The 16469-nt window shown below is 46.3% G+C and overlaps 1 protein-coding gene across 1 annotated transcript in view; it reads left to right on the plus strand.

The window, feature by feature from the left end:
- SHC3 (SHC adaptor protein 3) overlaps positions 1-16469 on the plus strand; it is a 327593-nt gene that overhangs the window by 134018 nt on the left and 177106 nt on the right. The window contains exon 5 of the mRNA XM_081572376.1: positions 6644-7452. Within this exon, the coding sequence (XP_081428502.1) occupies positions 6997-7452 (456 nt within the window). The 5' untranslated portion in view covers positions 6644-6996. The remainder of the gene's footprint in view (positions 1-6643; positions 7453-16469) is intronic.

Here is a 16469-nt window from a genome sequence, read left to right on the forward strand (position 1 = left end):
CAGGTGGCCAAAGTATTGGAGCTTCAGCTTCAACATCAGTCCTTCCAATGAACACACAGGACTGATCTCCTTTAGGATGGACTGGTTGGATCTCCTTGGGACTCTCAAGAGTTTTCTCCAACACCACGGTTCAAAAGCATCAATTCTTCGGCGCTCAGCTTTCTTCACAGTCCAACTCTTACATCCATACATGACCACTGGAAAAACCATAGCTTTGATGAGACGGACCTTTGCTGGCAAAGTAATGTCTCTGCTTTTTAATATGCTGTCTAGGTTGGTCATAACTTTCCTTCCAAGGAGTAAGCGTCTTTTAATTTCATAGCTGCAATCACCATCTGCAGTGATTTTGGAGCCCAGAAAAATAAAGTCAGCCACTGTTTCCACTGTTTCCCCATCTATCTGCCATGAAGTGATGGGACCAGATGCCATGATCTTATTTTTCTGAATGTTGAGCTTTAAGCCAACTTTTTCACTCTCCTCTTTCACTTTCATCAAGAGGCTCTTTAGTTCTTCTTCACTTTTTGCCATAAGGGTGGTGTCATCTGCATATCTGAGGTTATTGATATTTCTCCTGGCAATCTTGATCCAGCTTGTGCTTCCTCCAGCCCAGCGTTTCTCATGATGTACTCTGCATATAAATTAAATAAGCAGGGTGACAATATACAGCCTTGACGTACTCCTTTTCCTATTTGGAACCAGTCTGTTATTCCATTTTAACTTTTTAAGTACAATCTTGCTTTTTGTGTTACAGAGATCAGGTATAACTCCACATTAGGCATCAAAGTCTTTTGGCTTCTTACCATGAGCACAGATAGATTTATCTGCAGACACACTCACGGTGACAGCTGTGGTCCACCTCCCTTTACTCTGCCTTGCCTGCTACGTTCCTGGGAGGCTGGCCCCTCACTCCCTACCACCAAGTTCCCTGGACCTCTGGCTTCTTGTGAGTTTGGCTAATGGAAGGCACTAACAGGAGGTCAGAGACTGGGAAGAGAGAAGCTGGGGTATTTATTCTCTGTTTCCTCCCCATCATTGGTTCTACTTCTCCATCAGTAACTTTATTCCTTCAAAACTACAGCTCCTCTTGGTGGCCCTACCTCTAAAATTCCCTCTGAAATTCCACTGGTTCTAGAAATTCAGTTGTCTTTCCATTCCTTCAGCCCTAAAGGTGGGAATGACTTTTGGCTCTTAGGAATCTCTGGTGTGTCATATTGACTGAAGAAAAATGTACAACCTAAATTTGCGAGTTAAGATTTATTTGGGAATCTTTTTGAGGACTATACTGGGCTTAGCAGGAGATGCTAGTGGTAAAGAAACTGCATGGCAATACAGGAGACATAAGACATGCTAGTTTGAGCTCTGGGTTGAGAAGATCCCCTGGAGATGGGTAAGGCAACCCACTCCAGTATTCTTGCCTGGAGAATCCCCATGGACAGAGGAGCCTGGCGGGCTACAGTCCATAGGGTCACACAGAGTTGGACACGACTGAAACAATTTAGTTCGCGTGCACTGAGGACTATATTCAGGAGACAGCCTCTCAGGTTGCTCTGAAGAAACTGTTCTGAAGAGGTAAGGGAGGAGCCAGGATATATATGAGTTTCTTTTGCTGGGGGAAAAAAAAAAACTTGTAGTTGAACATCGTAAGATTACTGCTAATCACAAAAATCCAGACATCTCAACTTAATGATTTCAGTGCTTGTCTATGTATAAGAAGATGTGAGAATCTGAGTCCATTGAAATTATTCCTTGATATATGTGTCTTACTGGCTTCCCTGGTAGCTCAGCTGGTAAAGAATCTGCCTGCAATGCAGGAGACCCTGATTTGATTCCTGGGTCGGTAAGTTCCCCTGGAGAAGGGATAGGCTACCCACTCCAGTATTCTTGAGCTTCCCGGGTAGCTCAGATGGTAAAGAATCCGCCTTCAATACAAGAGACCTGGTTTGATCCCTGGGTGGAGAAGATCCCCTAGAGGAGGGTGTGGCAACCCACTCTAGTTCTTGCTTGGAGAACCCACATGGACAGAGGAGCCTGGTGGGCTATGGTCCATGGGATCGCAAAGAGTGGGACATGACTGAGTGACTAAGCATGTATATGTCTTACCTATTTAGGGTCAATATCCAAAGCACAGAATATTTTCTGTTTTTCCCCATCCTGAATTCCCTTCAGGGTGCACTGTAGGGCAGTGGCTAATGGCTTGATGCTAGTAGAACTGGTACATTCCTTGTTTACAGTCACTATCCTTTGGAATTTTTTAACCTCTTCTCTGAAAACAGGTCTCCTCCTTGGAACCACCTATTTCCTACTCAACCCCAAATGATCTGCTCCCCAGTTCCTCCATCTCTCCCACTGTCCTTTCTAGGGTGATAGCTTCACCTATCCTCTTGACCCCGCCTCTTTCCTGGATCTCCATTTCTCCCATTCTGTTCTAATCTAAAGCCCTCACCTGTATTCTTTTTTTGTTTTTGCATAAGGTAGGATGTAGGATCTTAGTTTCCTGACCAGGAATCAAAACCCCAACCCCGTGCATTGGAAGGCAGAGTCTTAACCACTGGACTGCCAGGGAAGTCCTGCCCTCACCTGTCTTCTAAACATACTCCCAACTCTTCTATCATCTGTTCTATGCTCCCTGCTGTACCTCCAGCCATTGCCCTATATCCTCCCTTTCATGGCAATTAGTCTTCTGGAAAGTATGACTGCTTTCCTCCATTTCATCATCTCTCATTCAGTTGGCAACACCCCGTGATCTAAGTGGCAGCCCCTCTGTTACACTGCAAAGCTGTTGTCTTGAGGAACCACCCCCTCCATAGTTGATTCTCATCAGGTCCTTACTCAAGCTCTCTAAGGCCGTGGTCATGAACATGGATTTGGAGTCAGACAGAATGGCCAGTTCCTAACCCTGTGTGTCCTGGGCACATCTCATAACCCCTCTGATCCTCTATTTCTTTCTGTGCAGAATGGAGCCTCTGCTGTTTTGCTAGAGGCCATTACTCCTGGGGCAGCTGAGGAAGTGAAGAGTGAAGGAGAAAGGTCCCTCCAGGGCCCAGGGGGACCCTCGGGGGGAGCCCCCTGGGCTGGGGTATGTGTGGCTTCACAAAGCCCCACCTCTCCCTCTGCCCATTCCTCTAGCCTCCTCCTGCCTCCCATGGAGGTTGGTCCTTAACAATCATCTTGCACCCCAAACTCCATCTCAGCTTTGCCTCCAGACAAGCCAACCTGGCCCACTTTTTCTCACCCATCTTTGTCAACCAGGTCATTTTATTGTCTCTTGTTCAGCCCACTGCTTTGGTCTTCCTTTAAGACTCCATCATTTTTCATTTGTTCTGTAAACAACTCCGCAAGGCCACCCCATCTCACTGTCAAGGTGCCCACATAAAATGTAGACCTGACTGTGTCACCTCTCTCAAGCCACTGCAAACCTGCTCAAGCATCTCAAAGAAGTTATCAGTTATTCCTAGATCCTCCCGTTCAGACTGTCTTAATGGCCTGGTTTCCCAATACTATGCATCAGCCCAACCAATCTACATGGGATTCTGGAAATCGTGAGCTTGCTCAAGACTTGAGCTGTTCCCTACCCAGCATCTCCTCTCGAGGTACCTTTTTTCCTCAGCCTATCTGGAAGATCCTAGTAGTGCCTCAAATCTTTTCTTGGGGGGGCATCTCCCCACTGACATCCTTAGGCCACGCTCAGTATGGTACCCTATGGACAGGTTTTGTATATAACACATATTACAACATTCACATAGCATACTGCATTGTAATATTAATTTTCAGTTTTCTGCCTCTCTAGTTGGAATGAAATCTTCTATGGGCAAAGCTGCGCTCCCCAGGGTCCAGCTTATGGCCCATTCTCAGGAGCACAGGTTCGGACAGCCTCTGGAAGCAGGAGAAGGCAATTCTTCTCTAGAAACCCCAGAGGAATGAGCCCTGCTCACATCTTCACTTTATCTGCTTGTGAGCCATTTTGGACTTCTGATCTACAGCACTGGGAGATAAATTTGCATTGCTTTAAACCACTGGTTTTGTGGTTATGGCAGCAATAGAAAATCAATACACTTTTAAATTAATAGATTTAAAAAGAAAAACAAATATTGTGGAAAGGCCCTAGGCTGCCTGGCTTTCTTGAGGCTGACGTAATAATGGTTTCGTTTTTTCTATTTTTTTTTTGTTGTTGTTGTTGTCTGTGTCACCAGACTATGAACATTTCATCCATCATCCATCTTTATATTGTCACAGGCTGATAAATCTGATTATTGGTCTTCTGGGATAATGTTTAAAATAAGAAATAACAGCCCCCAGTGAAGGTCCACAGAGCTGTCCCGGGAAGGAAGGCCGGGGGCTTCTTGGCTGGGTTGCAGCTTCTATTTTGGTGCTGAGAAACCTTTGGGATCCTCTTTTTGCTTTTCTCCTACGTCCTACAATGCTGATACCATCTCCCTGATAAGGAGGTTTTACTGTCCGATTTTATTCTTAAAATATTAATCTCCCTCTTAGATTATATATCTTCTTTACATGTGGTACATTTATATTGCTCTTTACTTTTTAAAGTGGTCAGTTTCCCTTTACTTGCCTCATCATAACAAAAGGAAGGAAAGTCTCCTGTTGGCTAAAGGGTTAACGGTGTAGCTTCGGGTTTTTTCCTTCTCCTTGGGGACTCAGAACGTGCATGCCTGTTCTATATTCCTTTCACAAAAAGGATCAAGGGCGAGGAGCCTGGGTGTTGAATGTGCATTCACTGTACATTCATAATAAATGCTGAACAGAATGGCACATTCATGGTTGCTCTTGATGTAAATGAATGGCTGAATGAAAGTTTTAGGGCATAGCTCACCTCCAAGAGGGCAGTCCTGTTCGCACTCATACCTGTCCAGTGGATCTTGAATTTCCTTGGAAAAACTAGTTTTTCCTCTCATCATAACAGCTGTCTCCTTCCTCCCTACATCTTTGTAATCAGGCTGGCTTTTTTTTTTTTTTTCCCCCACACTGCCGTTGGATGAAAGATCCCGCCTTTGATTGAAATGGAATCTTCCACTATTGAGCAAGCTTTTGTTGAATGAGTCATCGGGGCGGCTGCTCATTGGCTGAGGCCGCTGGAACCAGGGGATTGCCTGGCGCCGGCTGCAAGGCCGGGCTTCATTCACAGAAACGCTGGCTCGCTCGCTAGCCCTTTCATTCACACAAACAGCATTTCATTCACATTTTGCTGTTTTTGTCTGCTTCTAATGAAGATCACGGTTTGGGAATGCTAGGGAAGTTTTGCTTTAGATCTGGGAGGATTTGGATAACCATCACCACCATCTCTGGGGTGTGCATTTGCTGTTGCTATGCCAGCAAAGGGAAGAAAAAAAATGAGTGCCATGCGGAGGCTCGGCTAGGCCTGCGGCCCTGGGAGGGGAGCTGCCGCTCCTCCGTGCTGCTGCGTCCCCGCAGCGGGCCTCACCTGGCCCACCTTGAGTGGCACAAGTCACACCGTTCCATAAAGCTTTTCAAGGCTGGGTGCCTCAAGTGTCACATGTCTAGTCGTGGGTGTGAGAGGACTAAGGGTAATCTGATAACGTGCTAGAGGTAAATTCATTTTTTGCATAGAAGTAGACGGGAAACTTGGACAGGGAGTGAAAGCGTTTCACTGTGAAGGGCAGCTTCTCTCAATAGACCGATGAAGACCGACGAAGACCGGCATAGCCCATGGTGACAGGGGTCAGTGGGCCTGCGTCTCCGCAGACCTTCTGGGGTGGGGTGGAGGGGCGCAATGCTCTGTTCCGCGGACAGCAAGGAGGCCTGTGCATTTCACTTGCAGCCGGTGTCTGACTCCTGAAAACAAGCGGGCTTGATGTGTACTGACAGCAGCTGCATTTTTTCCCTTTCTTTCTGCAGGGTTGCAAGCAGCAACCAAAGGGATATTGAAATGTATTTGTAGCGTTTCTTAGGCATTTCTCCAGAGCTTGAGCACATTCAGTTGGAATAAAGCTTCAAGCACAGCCCCCCTTTTGGATGGATTTCTGGAGCTTGTTGCCATTCATCAAAGAAACACTCTTCTTTTTCAGAAGTAGGTTTTCAGCTTAACCCTGGCTGAGAAAGATTGCTGTAAATTATCAGGGAAGAGACCCTCAGTGGCTCTGGGCACAAGTTCATACGCAGATTCTTTTGGGGGGGAGGGGGAGGAACTGCATTGCCACAAAGCCTCTTGTCATGGCTGCTCTGTTGACTTGAAAAAAACCTTGGAGACTGATATTTTATGTTCACCTGGGAATGAATATTTTCTTTTTGGCTATTTAAGAATTCCTGCTGCTTTCCAAATCAAAATTCATGAGGATCCGCTGAAGATCTTATTCTAAAAAATCCTTCGTCACATTTTAACGCTGCACCGTCAGACACTTTTCCAGGCTCACAGATGGGCTGAACAGGGAAGAAAAAACCCTAGCATAGGATAATGGGTTTCAGAAAGTTCATCTGAAGGAACAGGATTTACCTCTGGCATAGATGCTGACGGGGGGCAGGGGCAGGAGAGGTGAAAAATCAAAGATTGGAAGAAAATGTCTGGGAAGGTAGAGAAAGGAAATTTGAGAATTGATTGGCTCTAGTGTGCTGTCAGTGGGTGTATGTGGTTTTTTTTTTTTTCTTCTTTTTTTTTTTTTTTTTGCTACAGGAAGTGATTTGCAGTGCTCACCGAGCCTTTGTTGAGAAGGGTCTCCTCTCGGAGTGAGTCATGCTTTTGCTGTGAGCAGCCCCGAGCAGCTGGGCGCGCAGCAGAGGAAACTATGACTTTTGCAAAGCGAACGTACCGCCCTCAGCAGCCGAGTCCGGGGCCCGGGCTGCGCGGCCGCGGCCGTGCGGGGTGTTAGCGGTGGGAGGCCGGCGCCGCTGCTCGCGCCCCTCAGCCTGCTGTCCCGGCCGCTCCGTCCCGCCCCGGGGACCGCGGCTCGCCTGCTATGCGCGGCAGCCTGCGCCGGGGCCGGCACCTGCAGCGCCCGGGCGGATGCGGCGAGCCCACGGAGGGGCATGCTTCCACGCACCAAGTACAACCGCTTCAGGAATGACTCGGTGACATCGGTCGATGACCTTCTGCACAACCTGTCGGTGAGCGGCGGTGGCAAGGTCTCGGCGGCGCGCGCGGCCCCGGCGGCGGCCCCCTACCTGGTGTCCGGAGAAGCGCTGCGCAGGGCGCCCGACGATGGGCCGGGCAGCCTGGGCCACCTGCTCCACAAGGTGTCCCACCTGAAACTCTCCAGCTCGGGCCTCCGCGGCCTGTCGGCGGCCAGGGAGCGGGCGGGCGCGCGGCTCTCGGGCAGCTGCAGCGCGCCCAGCCTGGCAGCCCCGGACGGCAGCGCGCCCCCCGGCCCCCGCGCCCCAGCCATGCGTGCCGCCAGGAAGGGCCGACCCGGCGAAGAGCCGCCGCCCCGCGCCCCGCACGCCAGCGACCAGGTGCTGGGGGCAGGAGTCACCTACGTCGTCAAGGTGGGTGCGGGCGCGGGCCGCCGGGTGGGAAAGCCCGGGCGCAGAGGTGTCCGGCACAGTGGGTCGCCTTGAAGGCCAGGGGGTGCGCACTTCTTCGCAGCCAGCTCGTTTGGCAGCGGGGACCCAGCTCAGCAAACGCGCCCATTGCGCATCCAGTGGGAGAAGGTTTGAAATCGGTGACCTCACTGTCCTCGTTTCCCCTGGCTCCTCTCCTCTGGCATGCCTTTGCCACCGAGCTTTGCCATGTGTCCGGCCAGTACCCTTCTCGGCATGGACCACTCTCCCTAGGAACTGTGCATCAGGTCTGCCTAGGGTACAGTGAACACACTTGGAAGAATTGGGCAGCCCCTGCGATGAGAAAGGCAGGTGGTGTCACTACTTCTCCTGTGTTTGCCCCAGGCGGCAGGGTAGGTGGTTTTATTTCTCCCTCAGCAAGAATTTCCAGCTCCTTGCAGTGGAGCCCAAGTACTGTCCTTTATACCAGATAGGTAGCAATTTCTTAGCCAGCAAGGTTTTCTTTGCTTTCTGCCTTTCCTTCCATACCTGCTTTGGTTTACAGCAGCAGAAGGAAATTTGGAACTGTTTTTCCCTGGGGACTGGCCTTCCCTTTAAATAGGCTAAAGGAAGCTGAGCCACAGGCTGGAAAGTAGTTTTTTTTTCCTCCAACACAGAGAATTATACAATCATGCCTGATGTAGTCCACAAAATTCTTCTCTTATGCAAGTATTCTATGATATTTAAAGAACAAATACTTAGCAGCATTCCACTGGCCTGCCACATGCTTATCACATCCTTCTGGTTGTTGGGCACCAGAGAATCACCACAGCGCTCTTCCAGCTGGGCAGACAGCCTCCAGACAGTGGAAAGGGGCCAAAATGACATTATTTCAGACTGGTCACTCCAAGGCATGACTTTTCGTTTTAAGAGAAATGAGATGCACACTGCCTCCACAGTGTTGTCAATCACACTGAGAAACCTACAGGCTCTTAGTGGATATTAATACTTACTGGCTACAGATCCAGTTTCAAAATTCTACAGACCACATCCTATGGCAAAATATATCTTGATAATTTTGAACCAAGTATTAAAGGAAACAGTTGACTTTGTGGATTATCTTTAACTATCTCAAAAGTGCTAACAAAGAAATGCGATCATCAGTATTAAAAATGGACCTGTTCTCCTTTTGAGTCTCCTTTTTAATTTAATCTTCATTCTTAGCTTCTGAGAGTGAATTAATCATATATTTTACAAAAGGGATGAAGATCAACATAAAGTATGCACAGCTGGTTGAGCTTATTGTAAAAGAAAAAGAATATTCATTTTGTATGCCTTCTTTAAGTTATATAACCAGGAGCCAAAAACAAAAGGAAAAAAGAAAAAACAAAACCAAACAACAAAACCCCTGACAACGTTGAGGTTAAGAAGTGATGCCAGAGTATATTACTTGCAGCATGTGTAATATAGTATAATTACTATCTGAAGGAAAAAAAGAACCACGTTAGACAGATGTTGGCAAAGGTTTTTATACCTGTCATGTTGAACGTAGAGGGTAGTTTCTAAATGGAGGGAGAATTTTCAAACTTATGTCTTTAAAGTGTCCTTTAAAAAAATAACTTGCTTTGCTTAGGGCTTTATTCTTGCTTTCTGAAGGCTGAAGGCTGACATCAGTGCTAAATGTCAGTTGTGGCTGAAGAAAACTAGTCTACTGTGCTGGGCTGTTAGGTTGTGACACCCCCTTTCCCCAACCCCGAAGCAAGAGCAGCACTCAGATAAGCGAAAGGCTGGGTCTGCCTCGAGCCTTCTGGATTTGGGGTCATTTTGCTGTGCCAAAGGATCGTAGTGACCTGGGGGCACATGGCATGACCTGTTAGTGCTCCTTGCTGTCGCCTGGTCCGTCTTCAGTGGTGAATGGTAGCGTCACAGGAATATAAGCTCAGCCTTCCCTGGAGAAGTTTGAAATCACACAGCAAAGGAGTCCAGACACTAAAGGACAATTTCTTCTGCGCACATTTGATTCACAGTTATCACATGGCCTTCTGTTGGTGCACATTTCTGATTTGCCCTGGAGTTTAGAACCATGAGTTTATTTTCTTGAAAGATCACAAAACTAAGAAAGAAGAAGAAGAAGAAGAAGAAAGAAACCTGGTATTATTGGCTGATTTGCAAATAGTTTTATTGGTGTCCTTACTTTGAAAGATCTCTGGTAGATAGAAAAGGGGCAGTCTTTATAACTTGCTTATACATCAACAGCAAAATCTAAAGGCTTAGAGTTTGGGAGAGAACTTGTTATTATTCTCTTTGATTTAAATGTATGTCTAAATTAAGGAAAACCCCAAATGTTTTCCAGTTTCCTGGAAGACTCATCTGCTGTATAATTATAGATTTCCTGCCTCCCAGACATATCTACCTACAGACAATACTAGGATATTGCACACAGATTTAGTCTTTAAAAATATTTCAAAGTAATCTACTTACATGAAAATGGACGTTGTAAAATATAGAAGTCTGGTGTATCAATTAGGAAACACCAAATTGTTTGAATAGCAGGTTGCAATATTAATTAATGAAGGATTTGAAATTTAAAAATAGCAATACCTGAGCAGCAGTAGAATTCCAAGCTCAGAGCATGTTTAATTTGTCCTTCGTGCCTTCACTTGAATCTGATGTTAAGAACAACATGAGATTATGCAAATGAGCAAGGGTCCAGGTTTGTGTTTGTTTACTTCAGGACACCCATGGGTGGCAACTTTGTACCTGCCTAAGTATGCCTGACACTGGGTTTTGTTTTGTGTTTTTTTTTTCTTTTCTGGTGACACAAAAGGAAAAGAACAAGAAAGTATGTCCTTGAGATAAAGGAAAATCATAACAGCAAAGAGCAATGGATATTTTCATTATAATTCTATTTTAAAACTATTTTACATTTGGGCTTAAAAGGCCTAGAGACATACAGACAAGTAATGATGACACTGCTGCCCACTTTCAAATTCTATTGCCTAGAAATACAAGCTGGCGAGGAGTCTGAGTGCCCCTGGGGGCTGCTACTGATTTTTAGCAGGTCCCAGAGGCAATATTGGGATGCTCTACCCATAGATCCACAGGGTGAACAGTTTAGGAAGGAAAGATAGCCAAGAACAGTTGGGGGTCAGTTCTTTAAAATAGCCACTGGCTGTTGTGGAAGAGTCATTTGAAGCAAGCTTGTCTTGAGGTTCAGCCTTGACCACCCCTGATGGAAGGCGATACTGTGTGGGCTACACCTGAGTTAGCTGTTGGCCCTCAGTGGGAGGGTTCTCTAGAAGAAGAGTTTGCTTTACAGCACATGACACCACAGGCTCAAAACAGGATCAGGATAAGAAGTGACCACATTCAGGGCTGACCTGAGTGCCCACAGCAAGAATCAAGAGGTCTAGATGCTTGCTGATCACCAGCAACCCAGTGAGAATGTAGGATATACTTCGCCGCTTAGTTGTCTCCGACTCTTTGCAACCGCATGGACTGTAGCCCACCAGACTCCTTTGTCCATGGGATTCTCCAGGCAAGAATACTGGAGTAGGTTGCCATGCCCTCCGCCAAGGGATCTTCCCAACCCAGGGATCGAACCCAAGTCTCCTGTATTGCAAGTGGATCCTTTACTGACTGAGCCAACAGGAAAGCCACTAGAGAAAGTAGGTTATTCATCCTTAAATCCTGTGACAGCCCCCTCGGACAGCCAAGGTTTTGGTCTGCAAAGAGTGGTGCTGTCTTTACTGACAATAGCTCCACATTATGAGCTGTTTATAGGAGATTTTAATAATCAGAGAACTACTGAATTTTTCCTGAAGTGCTGCATTGTTTTTCTTTTGGGATGAAGCCTTGTTTTTACAAGAGCTCTTTAAAAATTATTTTGTTTCTCCCATTTGTGACTCTGATGATGTTTAGGGTGTATGAATTGTTCATTTTATTTGTAAATGTTCTGTTGCTTTTTATAGGTGGTCTTTATTAACTGCTCTTACTCTAAAATTTATTCTTAATTGGTATTTTTTTTCGCTTGCCTCACTGTCTTTAAAAGTATTGTAAATTTATTCTTAGAAAAAGTATCTAAAATCTTTTTTCTCTTCTTAGCACTGTATTCTTTTGATAACTGTGAGCTAAGTAAGGTCATATTAAACAGTCACCAATAAAGTTATTTCATGTATAGTCATGATATATTATTGTGGTGGGATTGATTGAATTTTGTTTGAATTCTAGATTAGTAAGTTGTTCCTCGATACAGAACACAATTTTAAAAGTTGATTTTTTTCTTAAAATTGTTGAAAAATCTCATAAATGCATGGCTTATATGTAAACTGTCAAAATGATTTGAAAAACAGTTTTAGAAATTCTTGTGAGATTAGCAGACAAAATTATTTATTTGATCTGGAAAGCATGACACCTCTTTTTTTTTTATGTGACACAAGTATAGCAGATGTGTGAAATGTGTGTATGTACACACACACCACATCACACATAAACACATACACACATACACACATATCCCACACCACACACACACACATACACACACGTACACACACACAGAGTAGACAACTTGTAATGACTTTGGACAAGGTCATTAGAAAATAGTAAATGTCATATTTCCAGGAATGCCTGATTATTTCATTTGTTACTTTTACATTCACATTTAAGAGAAAATAATTCTGAAAGATAAGCTTTTGATGAAATTTAAATCTTACAAAGTATGGACTTCTTGCTCCTTTATGTTCCCACTCGGTTTTCTCTTTGAATATATGTCATATTTTCATATTTGTCATATATGATAAATATCATTTAAGCAAAGTTGTGATAATGGGGCACTTGGGCAGCAGACATGTAAAACATGGAAGAGGCTGGCTTTCCAGCCAACTGGCTTGTTCTGAAGGGTGTGTGAAGCCTGCCGCCCCTCGCTTGGCTGTGGTGTCTCCGAGCAGGAACGTGGCCTGGATGTGGAGAATCTGCAGGGTGCCTGGATACCAGGACCCCGGATCCATTTGGCCACCTCAGAGTGTGGGACTCAAGAGCTCAGCCTGTCATGGCTTGGGCAGGTCTTTGCTCCTGAACCTCATGCATCTGGAAGAAAGGGGCCTCCAGCTTGCACCATAGTGTCAGGGTGTGCTTCCCCGGGTCACGTGCCTTCTGGATGGCTGCGGCCAAGACCAGACCCCATGGTGCTATTGCCCAGAAAGTTGCATAGGGCTCAGAGGAAAGCACAGTGAGGATTCAACACTTCAAATGAAGATACCCAAGGACAAATGAAGTTACGTGGAATTAATTCAGAGAAAGATAGTTTCAGATGAAATACAAAAAATGATCAATTGGGCATATTTCCTGGGTAAAGGACAAGAAAAAAATTGAATTTTAGCATAAAAAATTTACAATGTGTAGTGGATGAAGAATGTCTTTATGGTGTGAGGAATTAAGTGTAAGAATGTCCTACTGAGTGGGTGGATGTTGACTGTGTGTGTGTGTGTGTGTGTGTGCACGCATGCACCTGCACAATAATCTTACAAGTTGCTTTTGGTCCTGCAAATTCATAAGCATTGATTTTCAGTTGAGGTTAAAAAAAAAAACCACAAAAAAACAACAAATCATTCTGTTCCCATGTGGTTTAGCCTCTTCCCTCCCCACCACCAGCGTGGAGACAATAACTTGCTGATATGTGTCACTCTGGACTTCCCACATGGCTCAGCGGTAAAGGCTCAGCAATAAAGAATCTGCCTGCCAATGCAGGAGACACAGGAGACACAGGTTCAATCCCTGGATCGGGAAGATCCCCTGGAGGAGGAAATGGCAACCCAATCCAGTATTCTTGCTGGGAAAATCCCATGGACAGAGGAGTCTGGTGGGCTCTAGTCCATGGAGTTGCAAAGAGTCAGACATGACTGAGCAACTAATCACACAGACACAGAGACACATGCACACACACACACACACACACACATACACACACATACACACACAGTCATCAGTCTGTGCCTCCCAGTGCTAGGATTGGCGCTGCTTTCTTAAAATAAATGGAAAGACACTAGTTAAACTTGGAGGGCGAGGGCCAGGAATCTCCACGAGAACCACTGAATTCCAACAAGATGCCGGGTCACAGGCTGAGTCTCCATGGTTCACACAGTGCTGTTCTCTTCACCTTGATGGGGAGAAGGTTCCATGCATACCTGTCATGCACCTGGGAGGATAGGACCAGTTGCTGCTCTCCTTGGGGAACTGGTTTCCTCTAGCATCTTCTTGACTCTGCAGTGCCTCAGGCTGGGATCAGCCTCTGGCAGATGATAGCAGCTCAGGGCATCCTTGGTCTTTGGCCCTCAGATTCCGGGCTCAGACTTGCCTTGCCTCTCGACAAGAGAGGTCTGGCAAGTTCCACCACCTTCCAGCTGAGATCTCCATTTCTAGCCATGATCTCATCTCCTGCAGGAGCTGTAGGGAAACCTGGGTGCCGGAGGAGAAGCTGCAGAAATGGGAGAGTCGAGGAGCAGGAGCCTCACCTTATCACTGATAACTGACGCTCACTGTCACTGTATTTCTGACGCTCAGCAGCTTCAGAGTACCTGAAACCCCTCCAAGCCAAGACTTTCTGAGGAAGAATATTCAAAGAGCTTGTTGTTATGATGCTCCTTGCTTTCTATATTTATTGATTGATTGATTGGCCACACAGCCTGGCATGAGGGATCTTACTTCCCTGACCAGGGATTGAACCATCGTCCCCTGCAGTGGAAGTGTAGAATCTTAATCAGGGAGGTCCCAGCTGCTTACTTTCAAGCTGACTTGAAGCCATCCTAATTTTTCTGAAACGTGTTGTTTTGCTAAAGTAAAGGCCCCTCAGAAGAACCTTTCCTCACTTCTGTCTATTGAATGGGCAGAAAAAGCAGCAAAGATTTCATTCCAAATTTTAAGAAATTTAAATTTGTACCAACTCCACAGACTCAGTGGGACTTGGCCTTCACCCAGTCTCTCTGCTGGGACCCTTCTGACAAACTTTATTTTATCAAATTCCATTAAACATAATTGTTTGGCAGTCTAAAGGGACTCACAGACCAGGTTCAATCCTATTGCTTTTGCAAATATTCAGCATTTCTAGTACCACTTGCCCATATAAAAATCTTCTGTTTAAAAATTTTTTGTAAAACCACTGCACAGCTCTAGCTCTGTTGAGGGAAAACTAGCCCCTAACCTGGTTTTCAGCAAAAACACTATGAAATCAGGATCTCTTATGCTTTCCCCCAAAGAGGGAGAAACAACGTTTTTATCTCTGGTGATGAAACCATGAAAAGGTCTGTTTTTTGAGTGTTCTTCATGGTGAAGAACCAGCCCTTTCATTGGCCCTCCTGGAGGTGGACTCAGTGTATGCATGCAATTCAGTTCTACTGGGACCGCTGTGCTGCACCGGGTCAGATCCTGAAGACCCCTTTCCCTCCTAGGACTTGGCACATACTTCTTACTTCCTTTCCTTCCGGGCCTCGGTTTGGACACTGATGTTAGTGAGCAGAGGCCTGTTCAAGCAGAAGTCCCCACAGCCTGCTCAGCAGGAGAGGATGCTTGCCCTTCCCCAACCCCGGGGAAGAGGGAGTATGGGGGAACAGATGGTTGTCCCCTAATGCTGAATGGTTTCCATAAGGCAGTAATGATGAGAAAGGCAGCCTCTGGGGCCTGGGACCCATTATCTGATGGGTCCCAGGGCCCGCAGAGAAACACGGTCATGGACTCTAAGCCCAGGCACTGACGGGCCACCTTTTGTTGCGGGCAGTCCTGCAGCCTTGTGATGTCTCTCGCCTGGTCTTTTGTACACCTTTCTTTTTTTTTTTCTAAATGTGTGTATTACTGTTTGGCTGCTCCCAGGTGTTATTTGCACTATGGGGCATCTTTAGCTGTGGCATTCGGACTTTTAGTTGTCATATGTGGAACCTAATTTCCTGACCAGGGACGGAATCCAGCGCCCTTGCATCGGGAGGGTAGAGTCTTAGAAGTCCCATAAACCTTTCTTTCTAAAAGGTAAACCTGTGCTGTGGAGATTTTCAAACACACACAGAGCATACAAAACATCAACATAAAAAAAAGAGAGGATGGTCTGATGAGCCCTCAGGTACCCAAGAGTCAGCTTCTTCAGCTGCCAGCTCATGGCCTCCCCCACTTCCTGAATCGTGCAGGACTGGGGCGCTCAGACAGAACTCAAGGTTCTGATGAATAAGTTGCAGGACTGGGTTTCATAGTGCTTCCACATCTGGCGGAGCATGTTCAGGGTCACAGGCAGTGGGACACCCTTGCATTCGACTATGTGGTCCCCAGCGCAGAGACGGTAGGGCAGCCCTTGTGGTTTCTTCTTTAAAGGTGATGATGTTGGGCTCCAGGAGGCACCTCTGATGGGCACCCCCAGGGGATGGGGTACCTCGCCACCCACCCTGCTCAGGCTCCCCTGGATCACCCCACCCCTGACTCTCTAGCAACCAGATGACCCTTTGAGGAACGGGTTTTCTCCCAAACTGTTTTTATAGCAGTGTATTAGTCCAGGTTCTCCAGAGATAGAGAACCAATAGGATGTACGTATAGGAGGAGATTTGCGACAAGGCGTTGGCTCATGTGATTACTGGGAAGTCCGCAGGGTGAGTCAGCAGGCTTAAGACCTAGGAAGAGACAACATTTCAGTGTGAGTCCAAAGGCAGGAGAAAGCCATTATCCCAGCTTGAAGGCCTGTCAGGTAGGAGGAATTCCCTCTTATCCCAGGGGAGTGTCAGTCTTTTGTTCTATTCAGGCCTTCAGTCAATTGGATGAGACCCGCCCACATTAGGAAAGGCAGTCTGCTTTACTCAGTCTATCCATTTAAATGTTAACGTCATCCGGACACCTTCACAGAAACAGCCAGAATCACTCTTGGTCCGTATCTGGGCACCCGGTGGCCTAGCCAAGTTAACACATAAATTTACCATCACAGGCATGGCCACAAATGTTTGGAGTCTCATCTAGGATGGCCACTCGTTCACCCAAACAGTTAGGGGAGATTC

This window comes from Giraffa tippelskirchi, chromosome 1 (assembly GCF_054371585.1).
Source record: "Giraffa tippelskirchi isolate mGirTip1 chromosome 1, T2T-mGirTip1v1.2.pri, whole genome shotgun sequence".
Classification (NCBI taxonomy): Eukaryota; Metazoa; Chordata; class Mammalia; order Artiodactyla; family Giraffidae; genus Giraffa; species Giraffa tippelskirchi.